Genomic DNA, 12333 nt, shown 5'->3' with positions numbered 1-12333 from the left:
TCTCTATTAGCCTATTATTAATATTTAATATTTAATTTTTTATTTATTTATTAGTAATACAATTTTAGTAACAAAATGTGAAATAAAGGGTCAAATTTAATTCTCTAAGTATGAAAAATATTTCTTGTTGTAAAGATCGGTTTTCATTCATCGATTCTCGGTTAGAAGTAATTTGGATTTTAAGGTGATTCAGCTGGTTATATCGACATGGCAGACACCAATTCGCCATGTCAGCGACAGGTCAGCAGATGCACACTGCATTTGGAGTTTGGACATTTTAAAGACAATTAAATGCGTTTTTGGACATTTTGTGGACGATTTAAAGGTTTGGACATAATAGAGATTTTTTTCAAACATTTGGCCTTTTTGGGTTATTAGGCCTTAACATTATTATTAGAATTATTTACATATTAAATCCTCATTTTTAGTGTTTGTTGCAATTTAAACATGTTGTTTTAAATGTTGTATCCCAAATTTCAATTTTTTTTTTAGTTTGGTATTGTGATGTTAGATACCGTTTTCCAGTTGTTCAAAATTAATATGGCAAACCAGAAAAAACTCGTCGCAGACAATATGGGTCCCTAGAATTTCTTTAAAAATTATGGTGATGGAGGGGCAGTTTAACTTGAAAGATCAAGTTATATAAATCTACATCATCTTTTTTACAAAATGAAAGATATAGTTTAAAAATGCATAAATTAACACGTTAGAGTAATAATCGAAAAAGAAAAATTAAGTCTAAATCCCACTAATTAGCCATTTTGGATTCCAACACAGAACTAAGATTCGGTACGAGGATCTTAACTTGAAACTTGATCGACTATGCTGAGAAACCGCTTGAACTTTTAAAGTTTTAATTTTTGCAACCATGTTCTTCAATGGGAATCTAAAAGATAGAAGTTCACTAACAAAATAAAACAAAATATTAATGAAAAAACAACAAACAAATAAAATATAATATTGAAGAAGATCTCCAATATTTAAAGGTTCATGGATCATAAAAAAATAAGAAATTTTTGACATGTAAGCCAAAAAGACTTTAAAAATTCATGTTTGAATTACAGATCCTACACATGCAACTTAAAAAATCATGAAACAAGCATAATTTTTTAAGTGTTTTTAAAATTGAACTCACAAAAAAACACAATTTATTCCAACCATGGAGTAATTATTGAAACAAAATAAGATAAAAGAAAAGAGAAAAAAGTAATGAAAGGGGTGGTTTTTCGGCCAAAGTCCTCAAACTAAAAACTTTGAATTGTGTTTAGAGAGAAGGGAGATAATTTTATTTTTTAAAGAGAGAAAGAGAGAGTTGACTAGTTGTCGGACGGTAATTAACTTGTTGATTTACACCTGTCATTTATAAAGAAGGGTGATTTACCTAATTTGACTTCTCAAGTTGAAGTAAATTTTAGAAGATTTTATTTCATCTTTATAATCTTACAAATTGAAAATTAAATGGTTAAATATTTGTAGGGGTCATGCAATTACACTACTTTTACAAAACGGCAATCGGCATTTAATTTATTGCATTACGATAATCAAACATTCATTTTTTAATTATCGGGAGATTATCCGATCAATCCATATCAAATTTTACTTATTTGGAAGTCCATCAACTGACACATCCATAATCTATCAGCCAAAAAAATAATTTAGGCCTCAATTGATAGAATAATCTCCTCTTTTTTGAAAAATGAATGTTGGTTATCAACAATATAACAAATTAAATGTCCGTAACTATAAAAGTAATATAGTTGGATAACCATAAAAATATTTAATCCTTCAGTGAAAACTTAAAGTTGTATAAGAGAAGAAAAATAAAGGATCTATAGATAACGGCAAAACAACGATTTAAGAAGATCACCATGGAGTTAAATGTAAAATTGGTATGATCATTGTTGTTCATTACTAGTAAAAGGGACTAAAGCGGTTCATTTCTCATTGGTGAAGTCTTGAGCTTGTCTACCATCGCTAATTCCTTCATTCTGCAAATCCAAGGAAACAACGTTAATAAAAACATATGAATTGAACAAGAACCAGCAGCCGAATTGTAGATGCTGAAGCTATCAATATTCAACAACTTCCCAAAATATGAATAGTTCATAGAATTATTCAACAGTATGATATAAATTTATAAACCGCTCTTTGCAAAACCTACACCGTCTCATTTTCAGTATTTACTGTCTATAATCCATTAATGATTCAGCTTATCGAAAAAGAACTTTTGAACACATAAAATGGTATAATAGATATAGCATGTTCATCAACAATTATAATATGCTAATTATAGAGAATAAGGATTTGAAATATTATAAGTTACTACCTTTTTAGGTAATCGATGTGGAGCACTAGATTCATAAAATTTGCGCATCAACATTTCTTCTTCTACCTGCAAGTCATAAAAGAACAGCGAAAATTGAACAATTGACAAAATTAAAGAAATGAAGAAAAGGAATACCAGACTGAGTATATTTTATAGAAGATTTTTGATATGATTATCTGAAAAAAAATCCATACATCATCAGCCAATGAAAATAAAGAAATTCAAATAAACCAAAAAGGACCAAGCAAACCTTGAGCTTATGCAATTCATGAGACATTGAATTATATGCTTCCATTAACAACTCATTCTGCTTCTCCAAATGTCTTAAAAAACACAAAAATTAAAGAAATCAATTCATTAGTTAAATTTATGCGATAAAAAGAGAAACAAAAACAAGAGTATGATGTAATTCTCATATCATATCATATGAAAAAACAAAAACGTACTTCACTGCCTCTGCACTGTTTCGAGGATCCATATCAAATCTGCACTGTTGATTATTTGATGAAAGAGTAAATAGTGTGGCGAAAAAGAATTTGCAGCATGTCCTGCTCAGAATTTAAGAGACCGACTGTGTCTTTTCAGTTATGCGTTGTTCAAATATGTTACAGGAAGCAGTAGCTCATTTAATAAATAAATTAATATCATATTATTTGTGATATTTGATATAAAATTATCGACTTAAATAGTGTTATTTTTTAAAAAGGCCCACTCAATCAAATCCAGTTTGATTCCACTCCTATTAAAGTAAATAAACTAGTAGTAACAAAATTCATTCACCAATATTAATTTTGAAGATTTTAAGAGTTGCAACCTATTGCACGGAAACTTTTTAAGTCTTGTGTTTAGGTGTTTTGTTTCCATTTCTGAAAATAATTATGAGACCTGATTTCTATATTAATGATCCATTATTGTGAAAAATACTGTTTTACTATTTCCGTTTCCGTACTACATAGGTTGTAACTGTGCTGGCTGAATCAGTCATGGTGCATCGATATTTAAAACCTAAATAAACAATTACCATTCAAAGAAAATTGCAGGCATTGGTCTATTCCAATTACAAGTAATTTGATTTCAAGTCAGTTTTTAGATATAATAACCTTAAGATTGAGGAACAAACAAAGTACTAATCATTGGGGATTCACAGCTATGATCTGAAGAGTATAAATGCAACAAAATTTCCTTGACACCATATTAAACTACTGCAATTTTGTTAATGCAGAATCAAAGGGTAGGTTAATTTATTTGAATTCACCTGTTTTGTGAATTAATTTTAATAAACTAATTCATGAAATTAAGATCTCAAATTTGGAGGTACTTAATTGAGTAAAACTTCAAATACTAGTTACTAGTACTGAGCACATACGATTGATCAAAAGCACACAAAAATTAACACCAACAGCGAAAAAGAAAACTTACTTATAAATAAAATTCTGAAAGATATCAGCGGATAGTAATAAACTCACCGGAAGTAGTATTGAAATCAACCGCAGTTGCAGCAGTAGATGATCGTTATCCTGATCACAACGCCTCAGTTGTCAACTCAGACTGCCAGCAATTTGGGGGAGCAATTTTACCGGTACTTCTCAATGACCTAAGGAGAAACAACAAAATAAAAATCAAACTGATGAATTTGAAAACCCAACTAAATGAAGAATGAATGTTCCTTTAAAAACATCACGTTAGTCTCAAAATTGATTCTTTTAATATTTTGATCAATGGTCCTTTTTTTGTTACTTAAGTTATAGGTGATGGGTACAATTGGATAAAACCAAGTAGAGGCAGAGAATCACCAGGTTTCACAACTCGGAGCAAACTGAGCAATACGGTGCTTTTAACTGGGCTTGATGGATCGAAGGCGGCAGCGGAGCCAAACATCTTCTTCTCCAAGCACCGATGAATTTGTGATAATGGCGGTTACTGAAATCATAACTGCAGAATAACCGCTTGATGGAAGATTTGAAACTGCACTTTCATTTTTTTAGACATCATGATCATGAGTTAATAAAAGATGGAGGTTTGTACGGTGGATGAAGGGTCGCCATTAACAACTGATAAAGTTGTATTAAGAACTACAAGTCTAATGATCATATTTAATAATACTAATCACATTTTCTAAGGGATGAAACCATCAACGTCGGCTGCAAATCTAAGACAGGGTGATATGGAATTTCTCAAATCATCAAGTGATTAAGTCGCTCACTTTTACTCACCCAGAAGCAGTAGAAGAAGAAATCCCTCTAGGAGAAGAAGAACTCCAAAATCTTAATGTAGAAAGTCATCTTTCGATTTTCTGTAAGTTTATTTCAGAAAAACAATTTCCCCCATCTCTTGTTCAGACAGTGAGTTTGGGGTCTTTCTGATTCTCTTTCCATCCAATCTGGTCCGGGTGGAAGTTTCCAAATCAATTTCAATGATGAATTTGACTTGTTTCGAGTGATAAGGGGTGCACCATGGCGATTCCGAAATCATTTATTCTTGGTTAAAGCGTGGGAACCAAACTATTTCTATAACCCAAGTGATTTTCAGTTTGCGAATTTCTGGGTTCAACTATGGGGCTTAACATACTCTTACTCCACCACTCCGGTTGGTCGCAAAATCGGACAACGTTTCGGTGAAGTACTAGAAACATCGATCTACAACATCTTTTTGCACTAGTGATTGCCTGGCTCAGGACAATCTTTGGAATTCTAACGAAATAAATTTGCCAAATTGTTCCTGGAATCTTTCCTTTTCATTTTTTGTTTTAGAAACAAGTTAAAATAACAGATTTAACTAAAAGGTTTTAAAAATTGACATGCTTGACATATAATCAAAACCAATAGAACAGAGCTTGTTTTCAAACATGGAAAAATTGATTAAAGAAGTGCTCTGAAATTTTATATTAAGAAGTAAAATGTGTACTGTGCAGAGTATTGTAACCACCTCTTTAATCAAATGAGTGGTCATTTAAGGAATAATGGTTAATAAAATTGTCAAAACACCAACGCATACTCTTTAATACTGCCAAAAGAACAACAAACATTCAATTTTTTTGCACAAATTCATTATTTTGGAAAGCTTAACCGGTTCTCCAGTGGGCAAGTGAAGCTTTAAACATTGAAGCAAAGAGTTCCAAGTTCATAGGCTGAGTCACTATAACATACCATTTTTATCTTTAAATGTAATATCTGGCAACACTAATGTTTTTACTAACATAATTTTTTAATTTTTTCATGAAATTTTGTAAGAGGGGCCTCATAAGCGGCCCTCAAATGCTCGCGTTCCGGCGTCATTTGGTGGATCTCCTCAACTATCAGGTAAGCTTAAATTGGATTTTTTATCTATTTTTTGGATAAATTTTGCAGGTGGTCTATATTGGTGAATTTGTTTTCTGAATGATTCCGACAGTTTCAATCATGCGTTCCTACAAAATTAAGGTGATACTTATATTATATCATTTATATGCTAACGGTAAGTTGGTTTTTCTATAAGTAACTTATTTATTTTTGTTTCTACCGTTCGTTTAGCAAATTATGCAAATTTTGCTTTTTAATTTGTTAAACGAATGTGTATTTGGATGACTCAATTAGTAGTCGCGAAGCCCACTTTACTTTTTCTTATTTAAGAATGGTTCATCATCTTCAGGAGGTGGCCATTCTTCTCATATTATTATATATTGTTATCTTTGGCAAAAAAAGTTATAGGTGTGAAAAAACCGAATTGAACCAAAAAAATGAACCGAATCAAAGTGAAATTCTAATATTATTTCGGTTTTTTCTGTTAAAACAGTTTGCTTCGGTTTCTATCAACATAAAAATTTGATATTCAGTTTTTAATTTGGTTTTACTTTTTTGAAAACCGAACCTACCGAAAAAACCGAATAACTGAATAATTTTTTTTAAAAAAGATAAAAATTAATATATTTATTTATATTTTTTTAGTCTTTATTCTTTAAATATACCTAAGGTAGTTAATATATTTCTTATAATAGATATAATGTACTAATAACAAATATAAAAATATTATTAGTAAAAAAAAATTATAATTTTTTTAAAAATTTGATTTTTAACCGAATAGAATAAAAAAATAAAAAAATTGGATGCATTTTGGACTAACTTCTGTTCCTGTTCGATTTTGAATATTTGCCTATTTTCGGTTTTTCGGTTTTTCTGTTCGGTCACTGAAACGTGAAACCGATCAAAATCGACGATGCACACTCTTGCTTGTTTAGGTCCCTGTACTGATTTTAATAAGGTTAATACATTGTTTTATTAATTTTATAATTTTTTTGCTTTTATAATTAATTTAAACTTGATTATATTAGCAATTAGTTATTCTATCTCCAAGGAGTATTAAAAATTTGTTAATTGTTTAATTTTAAAAAAAATACTGAATTATACATTCAAGAGTATGTGATGTGTGATGTATATTTCTTGGTTTATGATGATATTTAGCAATTTATGATTTGAAATTAAATCAACCATGAGAAGATTAAATATGTCTTAATTAAAAAATTAAAATTAATATTAAAAACTTATTAAGGAATGACCTATACAGCAACTGTCGTATGTTAAAATTATGAGGCATTTTAGCATTAATTTGCTTACAGTAAAACAACAAATGTTTCTCTCAAAAAAAAAAAAAACTACAAATGTAACTATTAGTAATAAAAAGTACAAATATTTTATTTAAAATAAATATCATTTATCACTTCGTCCACTACAAATATTAATGTACAAGGATTTAATATCAAAATATAATCATATAGAATCTGAATATGTGTTTGGCTTGAACATAGAATAGATATTAAAAGAACTACAAATATTAATGTACAAGGATTTAATATCAAAATATAATCATATAGAATCTGAATATGTGTTTGGCTTGAACATAGAATAGATATTAAAAGAACTTGAGTATGCGTTGGCTTGAACTTAAAATTAAAATTAAAAAAAGAATTGGATGTCGTTTCATGCCAAAAAATGTGCATTTGCACGTCGTTTTATCCCAAAAAAAAGAAAAAACATTATCAGAGCCAGGTTTCGATCCTGGGACCTGTGGGTTATGGGCCCACCACGCTTCCGCTGCGCCACTCTGATCTCTATGTTATAAATTGTTTTCTACTCTATTTATATAATATTTATTTCTTTGGACACTTTCAGTTGTAAACCATTTAATTTTGTTTAATAAATCAAATAATTTAAAGTTTCATATTAATGAAGATCATAGACTACTAATTTACTCCTATAAATTTGATTCAGATATTTAATACGGAGAGGACACAGTTATGGCACCGCCTTGAAGTATCTGGAAGCATCCATCTTTCATAGGGATTAAGGTATTCAATATTCCCTTCCTGTAAGCGATCCAACTAATCTCCCCACAATTTCTCCGCCATGAAACGCTCAATCGAAGACCCACTGCCCGTCGCCAACACTTCCCTCAAAAAACCCGTGTTTTTAACCAAAGAACAGCGCCAACAATTAGCCCTCGACCGCCGCCAAGAAGAAGGCCAACAACAAAAGCTCCGTCAGCAGCAGCTCATCTCCCAGCTCCGCTCCTCCAACACCAACACCAACGACCCTGACCACAATTACAACACCACCCAGAAATCCTCCGACCGTGATGCCCACCGTGACCGGGACAGGGATCGTGACAGAGAACGCGACAGAGACCGTGACCGTGACAGGGAGCGTGACCGTGACCGAGACCGTGACCGGGACCGCTCCTCACGCCGTGACCGGGAGCGAGAAGAGGAGGTGAAGCTGAGAGATCGTGCCCGCGTGGAGAAATTAGAGGAGAGAGAGCGTGAGAAGGAGTTGGATTCAATTAAAGAGCAGTATTTAGGGTCTAAAAAACCTAAGAAGAGGGTCATTAAACCCAGTGAGAAATTTCGATTTTCCTTTGATTGGGAGAACACTGAGGATACTTCTCGTGATATGAATGCTTTATACCAAAACCCTCACGAGGCCCAGTTGCTGTTCGGCCGAGGGTTTCGAGCCGGTATGGATAGAAGAGAGCAGAAAAAACTTGCTGCCAAGAATGAGAAGGAGATGATGGAAGAGATCAGGAAAAAAGAGGGGGTCGAAGAGAAGCCCGAGGAAGCCGCAGCTCGAAAGCTCAAGGAGGAAGCGGCGGATTTGTACGATACTTTCGATATGCGAATTGATAGGCATTGGTCTGAGAAGAAGCTTGAGGAGATGACTGAGAGAGATTGGAGGATTTTCAGAGAAGATTTCAATATTTCTTATAAGGGTTCCAGGATTCCTCGACCAATGCGAAGCTGGGCTGAGAGTAAATTGACTACTGAGCTTTTGAAGGCTGTTGATAGAGCTGGGTATAAGAAGCCGTCTCCTATTCAAATGGCTGCAATTCCGTTGGGATTGCAGCAGCGCGATGTCATTGGGATTGCTGAGACTGGTTCTGGTAAGACTGCTGCTTTTGTTTTGCCTATGTTGACTTATATTTCCAGGTTGCCTCCTATGAGTGAGGACAATGAAGCTGAGGGTCCTTATGCTGTTGTTATGGCGCCTACTCGTGAATTGGCGCAGCAGATTGAGGACGAGACTGTTAAGTTTGCTCATTATTTGGGGATTAAAGTGGTGTCTATTGTTGGTGGGCAGTCTATTGAGGAACAAGGTTTTAAAATTAGGCAAGGGTGTGAGGTTGTTATTGCTACTCCTGGTCGTTTGATTGATTGCTTGGAGAGGCGGTATGCTGTTTTAAATCAGTGTAACTATGTTGTTCTTGATGAGGCTGATAGAATGATTGATATGGGTTTTGAACCGCAAGTTGTGGGTGTATTGGATGCAATGCCTTCGAGCAATTTAAAGCCAGAAAATGAAGATGAAGAGCTTGATGAGAAAAAGATTTACCGTACTACTTATATGTTCAGCGCTACTATGCCATCTGCTGTGGAGCGCCTTGCTAGGAAGTATTTAAGAAACCCTGTTGTAGTCAACATTGGTACTGCTGGAAAGACCACAGATTTAATATCACAGCATGTAATCATGGTGAAGGAATCAGAGAAATTTTACAAGTTACAAAGACTGCTTGATGAAGTTGGAGATAAGACGGCTATGGTGTTTGTTAACACTAAAAAGAACGCAGATAATGTTGCCAAGAATTTGGATAAGGCGGGATACCGTGTGACAACTCTACATGGTGGGAAGTCCCAGGAGCAAAGAGAAATTAGCCTTGAAGGATTTAGGACCAAGCGATATAATGTACTAGTTGCGACGGATGTTGCTGGTCGTGGTATAGACATACCTGATGTTGCCCATGTCATTAATTATGATATGCCTGGGAATATTGAAATGTACACTCACCGTATTGGACGAACAGGGCGTGCTGGAAAATCAGGCATGGCTACGACATTCTTAACTCTCCACGACACTGAGGTATTTTATGATCTTAAGCAGATGCTAATTCAGAGCAATAGTCATGTGCCTCCTGAGTTGGCCAAACATGAGGCTTCAAAGTTTAAGCCAGGAGGTATTCCTGATAGACCTCCTAGGCGAAATGACACTGTTTTTGTTCACTGAGAATTTGAACATCTGGAAGACTACTAAACAGCAGGTGCAGTGGTTGGTTTATTGGTAGCTGAAATGTTGTTGATTGAGGCTGCACTCGGAAAATGTCTGTTTATCTTGGAAACAACTATTTAGACTTTATTTGTGGAAGTGACATCCTGTAAGTCGTAACTGATATCATAATTTATTTATGTTCCTGCACAATTTATACTCTCTGGATTGCTTAGTAAAGGATTTCGTGATCATTTTAGTTGAGATGTCTTATTCAACTTCTTGCTTTGTTTTGTTGACTTGTATAATTTATTTCAAGGGCTAATACTCTTTTACTTGACCTCTTTTCTATCATATGCTCTAGTATCATATGTGACATTCCAGTTTGCTGCATGTATTTGATGGCTTTTTGTGTTCAATATAATTTGGTTTGTGTCAGCTCTTTCTCACTTGATATTGTTATAGGACAAATAGAAAATCCGAGAAAGTTTCATTTTTTTCCATTAGAATGACAGGATTTTTTTTAGGTAGATCGTCATACATTTAGGCGTTATAAGTCATTCATGGAACACTCTATTTAAAATCAGTAACCTCATGGCTCAATTATTATGTATTAACAGGGTATAATGAAACTAGTAACAGAAGTTTTGTTAGTTTAGTGGTGCTATCAAACATTTTTTTTAAGGCCAAGTAATACACAGTATGCCAGTGCTCACTTTGGAAAATATCTTGATAATATTTCATTCCAAGGACATTATTTGAATTACTACTTGTTCGACTGTGAGTTAAAGAAAGATGATTTCTTTAACCCCCGTGGAAGAAAATTAGGATGGAAAATCATGTTGATGTGGTTCACACTAATATAAAAGAATAGTTCCTGCAGAAAAGCTCCTTCTATATTATATGCTTATTTGGTGGAGCATGCAGAGATATATTATGCGAACGTCAAAATTGTATTTGCCTTTTTGATTAGAAACTCTTGTGAATACAGAATACAGAATTAGATTTCAATTTTTTAATTTTTTGATTTTGTTTATTTTCTTCAATTAGTTCTCTGCCTCCCCCACTCATCTTGTGTCTTCCTCCTATCTTTTCTTACTGAAGAGTGTGCATTTTTTATGTGGAGATGTACAATTTCAATTCTATCTATATTTGTTTATCTTGTAGCAAAAATTCATTTCGAGACAGTGGGATTACAGAAAAAGAGATTCATTCATGATCGAAATGGATTTACGGCTTAGAGATTTTCATGGTAGCTATTGACCATTGGTGATGTGAGGCATTCTACAGAAGGTTTGAGACCTCATATTTTGCTCTTATTTGTGGTAGAATTGAAATTTGAACATGAATATCCTGGTCATGTATTGATGCTTTTGCATTTCTTTCTTGTATCTTTATGAACTAAAATAATCATGCTGACTGTGAAGGTGCAAATATTATATTCTTTCTTCTATCTGCTTCAGCTTCTGATCCTTTGCGCTTACCTTGTGATATTTCTACAGAGCTCTTTAGACTGCATCTAAGTTGATTTTGCTATTGCACTTGAATTATGTATACGTGATGTCCACTTCAACGGACATGGTAAAACTTTGCAACTTTCTTCCAGTTTTATTGTTCTTTTATCGATCCTTGCTTATCTAATTGAGATTGACTGATCCATACGCTCTGGTCCGACCTGGTGTTTATGGTTTCTAATGAACAGTCATAAATCTATTTGATATGAGAATCTTGTCATGTTGCAGTCATGACTGAATTGGGTTTGAAGAAATTAATGACATTTTGTACTACTTTGTTAATTTGAACGAGGCATGCCAATTGCAGTTCAGGTTTTATTATTTCATGTTTTAATCTCAGATTAATTAGAGCATTAAATGCACGTGTTGGAAACTCAATTAAACTGATGAAATGAAAAATAGATCTGATAATAAGATTATTTCTCAGTTGAAATTGATGTAATAGTTTCAATAGTTCAAACAGCTCGGAACAATATTAGCAATTCCTCAATCAAATTTGTCGATTGTTTTCGGACCTAAAAATATTATATTTGTTATTGAGCTTCGGGTTTTGTTAAAAAGAATTAAAATTTTAATGATGTTTTTACACCTTAATGCAGCATCTGAGCTACTTCTCCATCCACATCACAGTAATATATCTCTTCTATGATTGTAAAGTCAAAATAGAAGTAAATAATGGGCAATTTCATCATACTCTTAGGATGACCGAGATAACTATGCTTCATTGGTTTATGTTTCAGAATTTATACTGAGTAAATATTTCTCGGTTTTCATGTTAAGAAGTCATTTAAGAATCTCCAATACTAGTTCACAAAAATAAGTCATTTAAGAATCTTCAATACTAGTAAAATGTCAAGTAGTTACAAGTATCAAAATTTATTTACCTCTTTGTTTACTTATTGTTTTCCTTAATGCATTGTGAACTTTTTAGACATTTCTTGATTGTTTAAATAAAAAATGGATGCCAAAGAAGTGTTAAATTCAGTAC

At 33.2% G+C, this 12333-nt stretch overlaps 1 protein-coding gene and 1 non-coding gene across 2 annotated transcripts; one reads left to right on the top strand and one right to left on the bottom strand.

The window, feature by feature from the left end:
- Window positions 1-7335: 7335 nt before the first annotated feature.
- On the bottom strand, window positions 7336-7407 carry TRNAM-CAU (transfer RNA methionine (anticodon CAU)). The gene has a single exon. It is a non-coding gene; the product is annotated as a tRNA-Met (tRNA).
- A 146-nt stretch (window positions 7408-7553) lies between these two features.
- On the top strand, window positions 7554-11284 carry LOC126655093 (DEAD-box ATP-dependent RNA helicase 21). The gene is made up of 2 exons (XM_050349096.2): window positions 7554-10000; window positions 10999-11284. Exon 1 carries the CDS (start codon window positions 7705-7707, stop codon window positions 9850-9852), a length of 2148 nt encoding a protein of 715 aa, XP_050205053.1. The 5' UTR covers window positions 7554-7704; the 3' UTR covers window positions 9853-10000; window positions 10999-11284.
- The last annotated feature ends 1049 nt before the right edge of the window (window positions 11285-12333 follow it).

This window comes from Mercurialis annua, linkage group LG1-X, assembly GCF_937616625.2.
Source record: "Mercurialis annua linkage group LG1-X, ddMerAnnu1.2, whole genome shotgun sequence".
Lineage (NCBI taxonomy): Eukaryota > Viridiplantae > Streptophyta > Magnoliopsida > Malpighiales > Euphorbiaceae > Mercurialis > Mercurialis annua.
The sequence above is the reverse complement of the archived record's forward strand: the minus strand, read 5'-3'. Positions and strand labels throughout refer to the sequence as shown.

Coding starts and splice junctions, on each gene's coding strand:
- LOC126655093 (XM_050349096.2), top strand. CDS start 7,705: ATGAAACGCTCAATCGAAGACCCACTGCCCGTCGCCAACACTTCCCTC.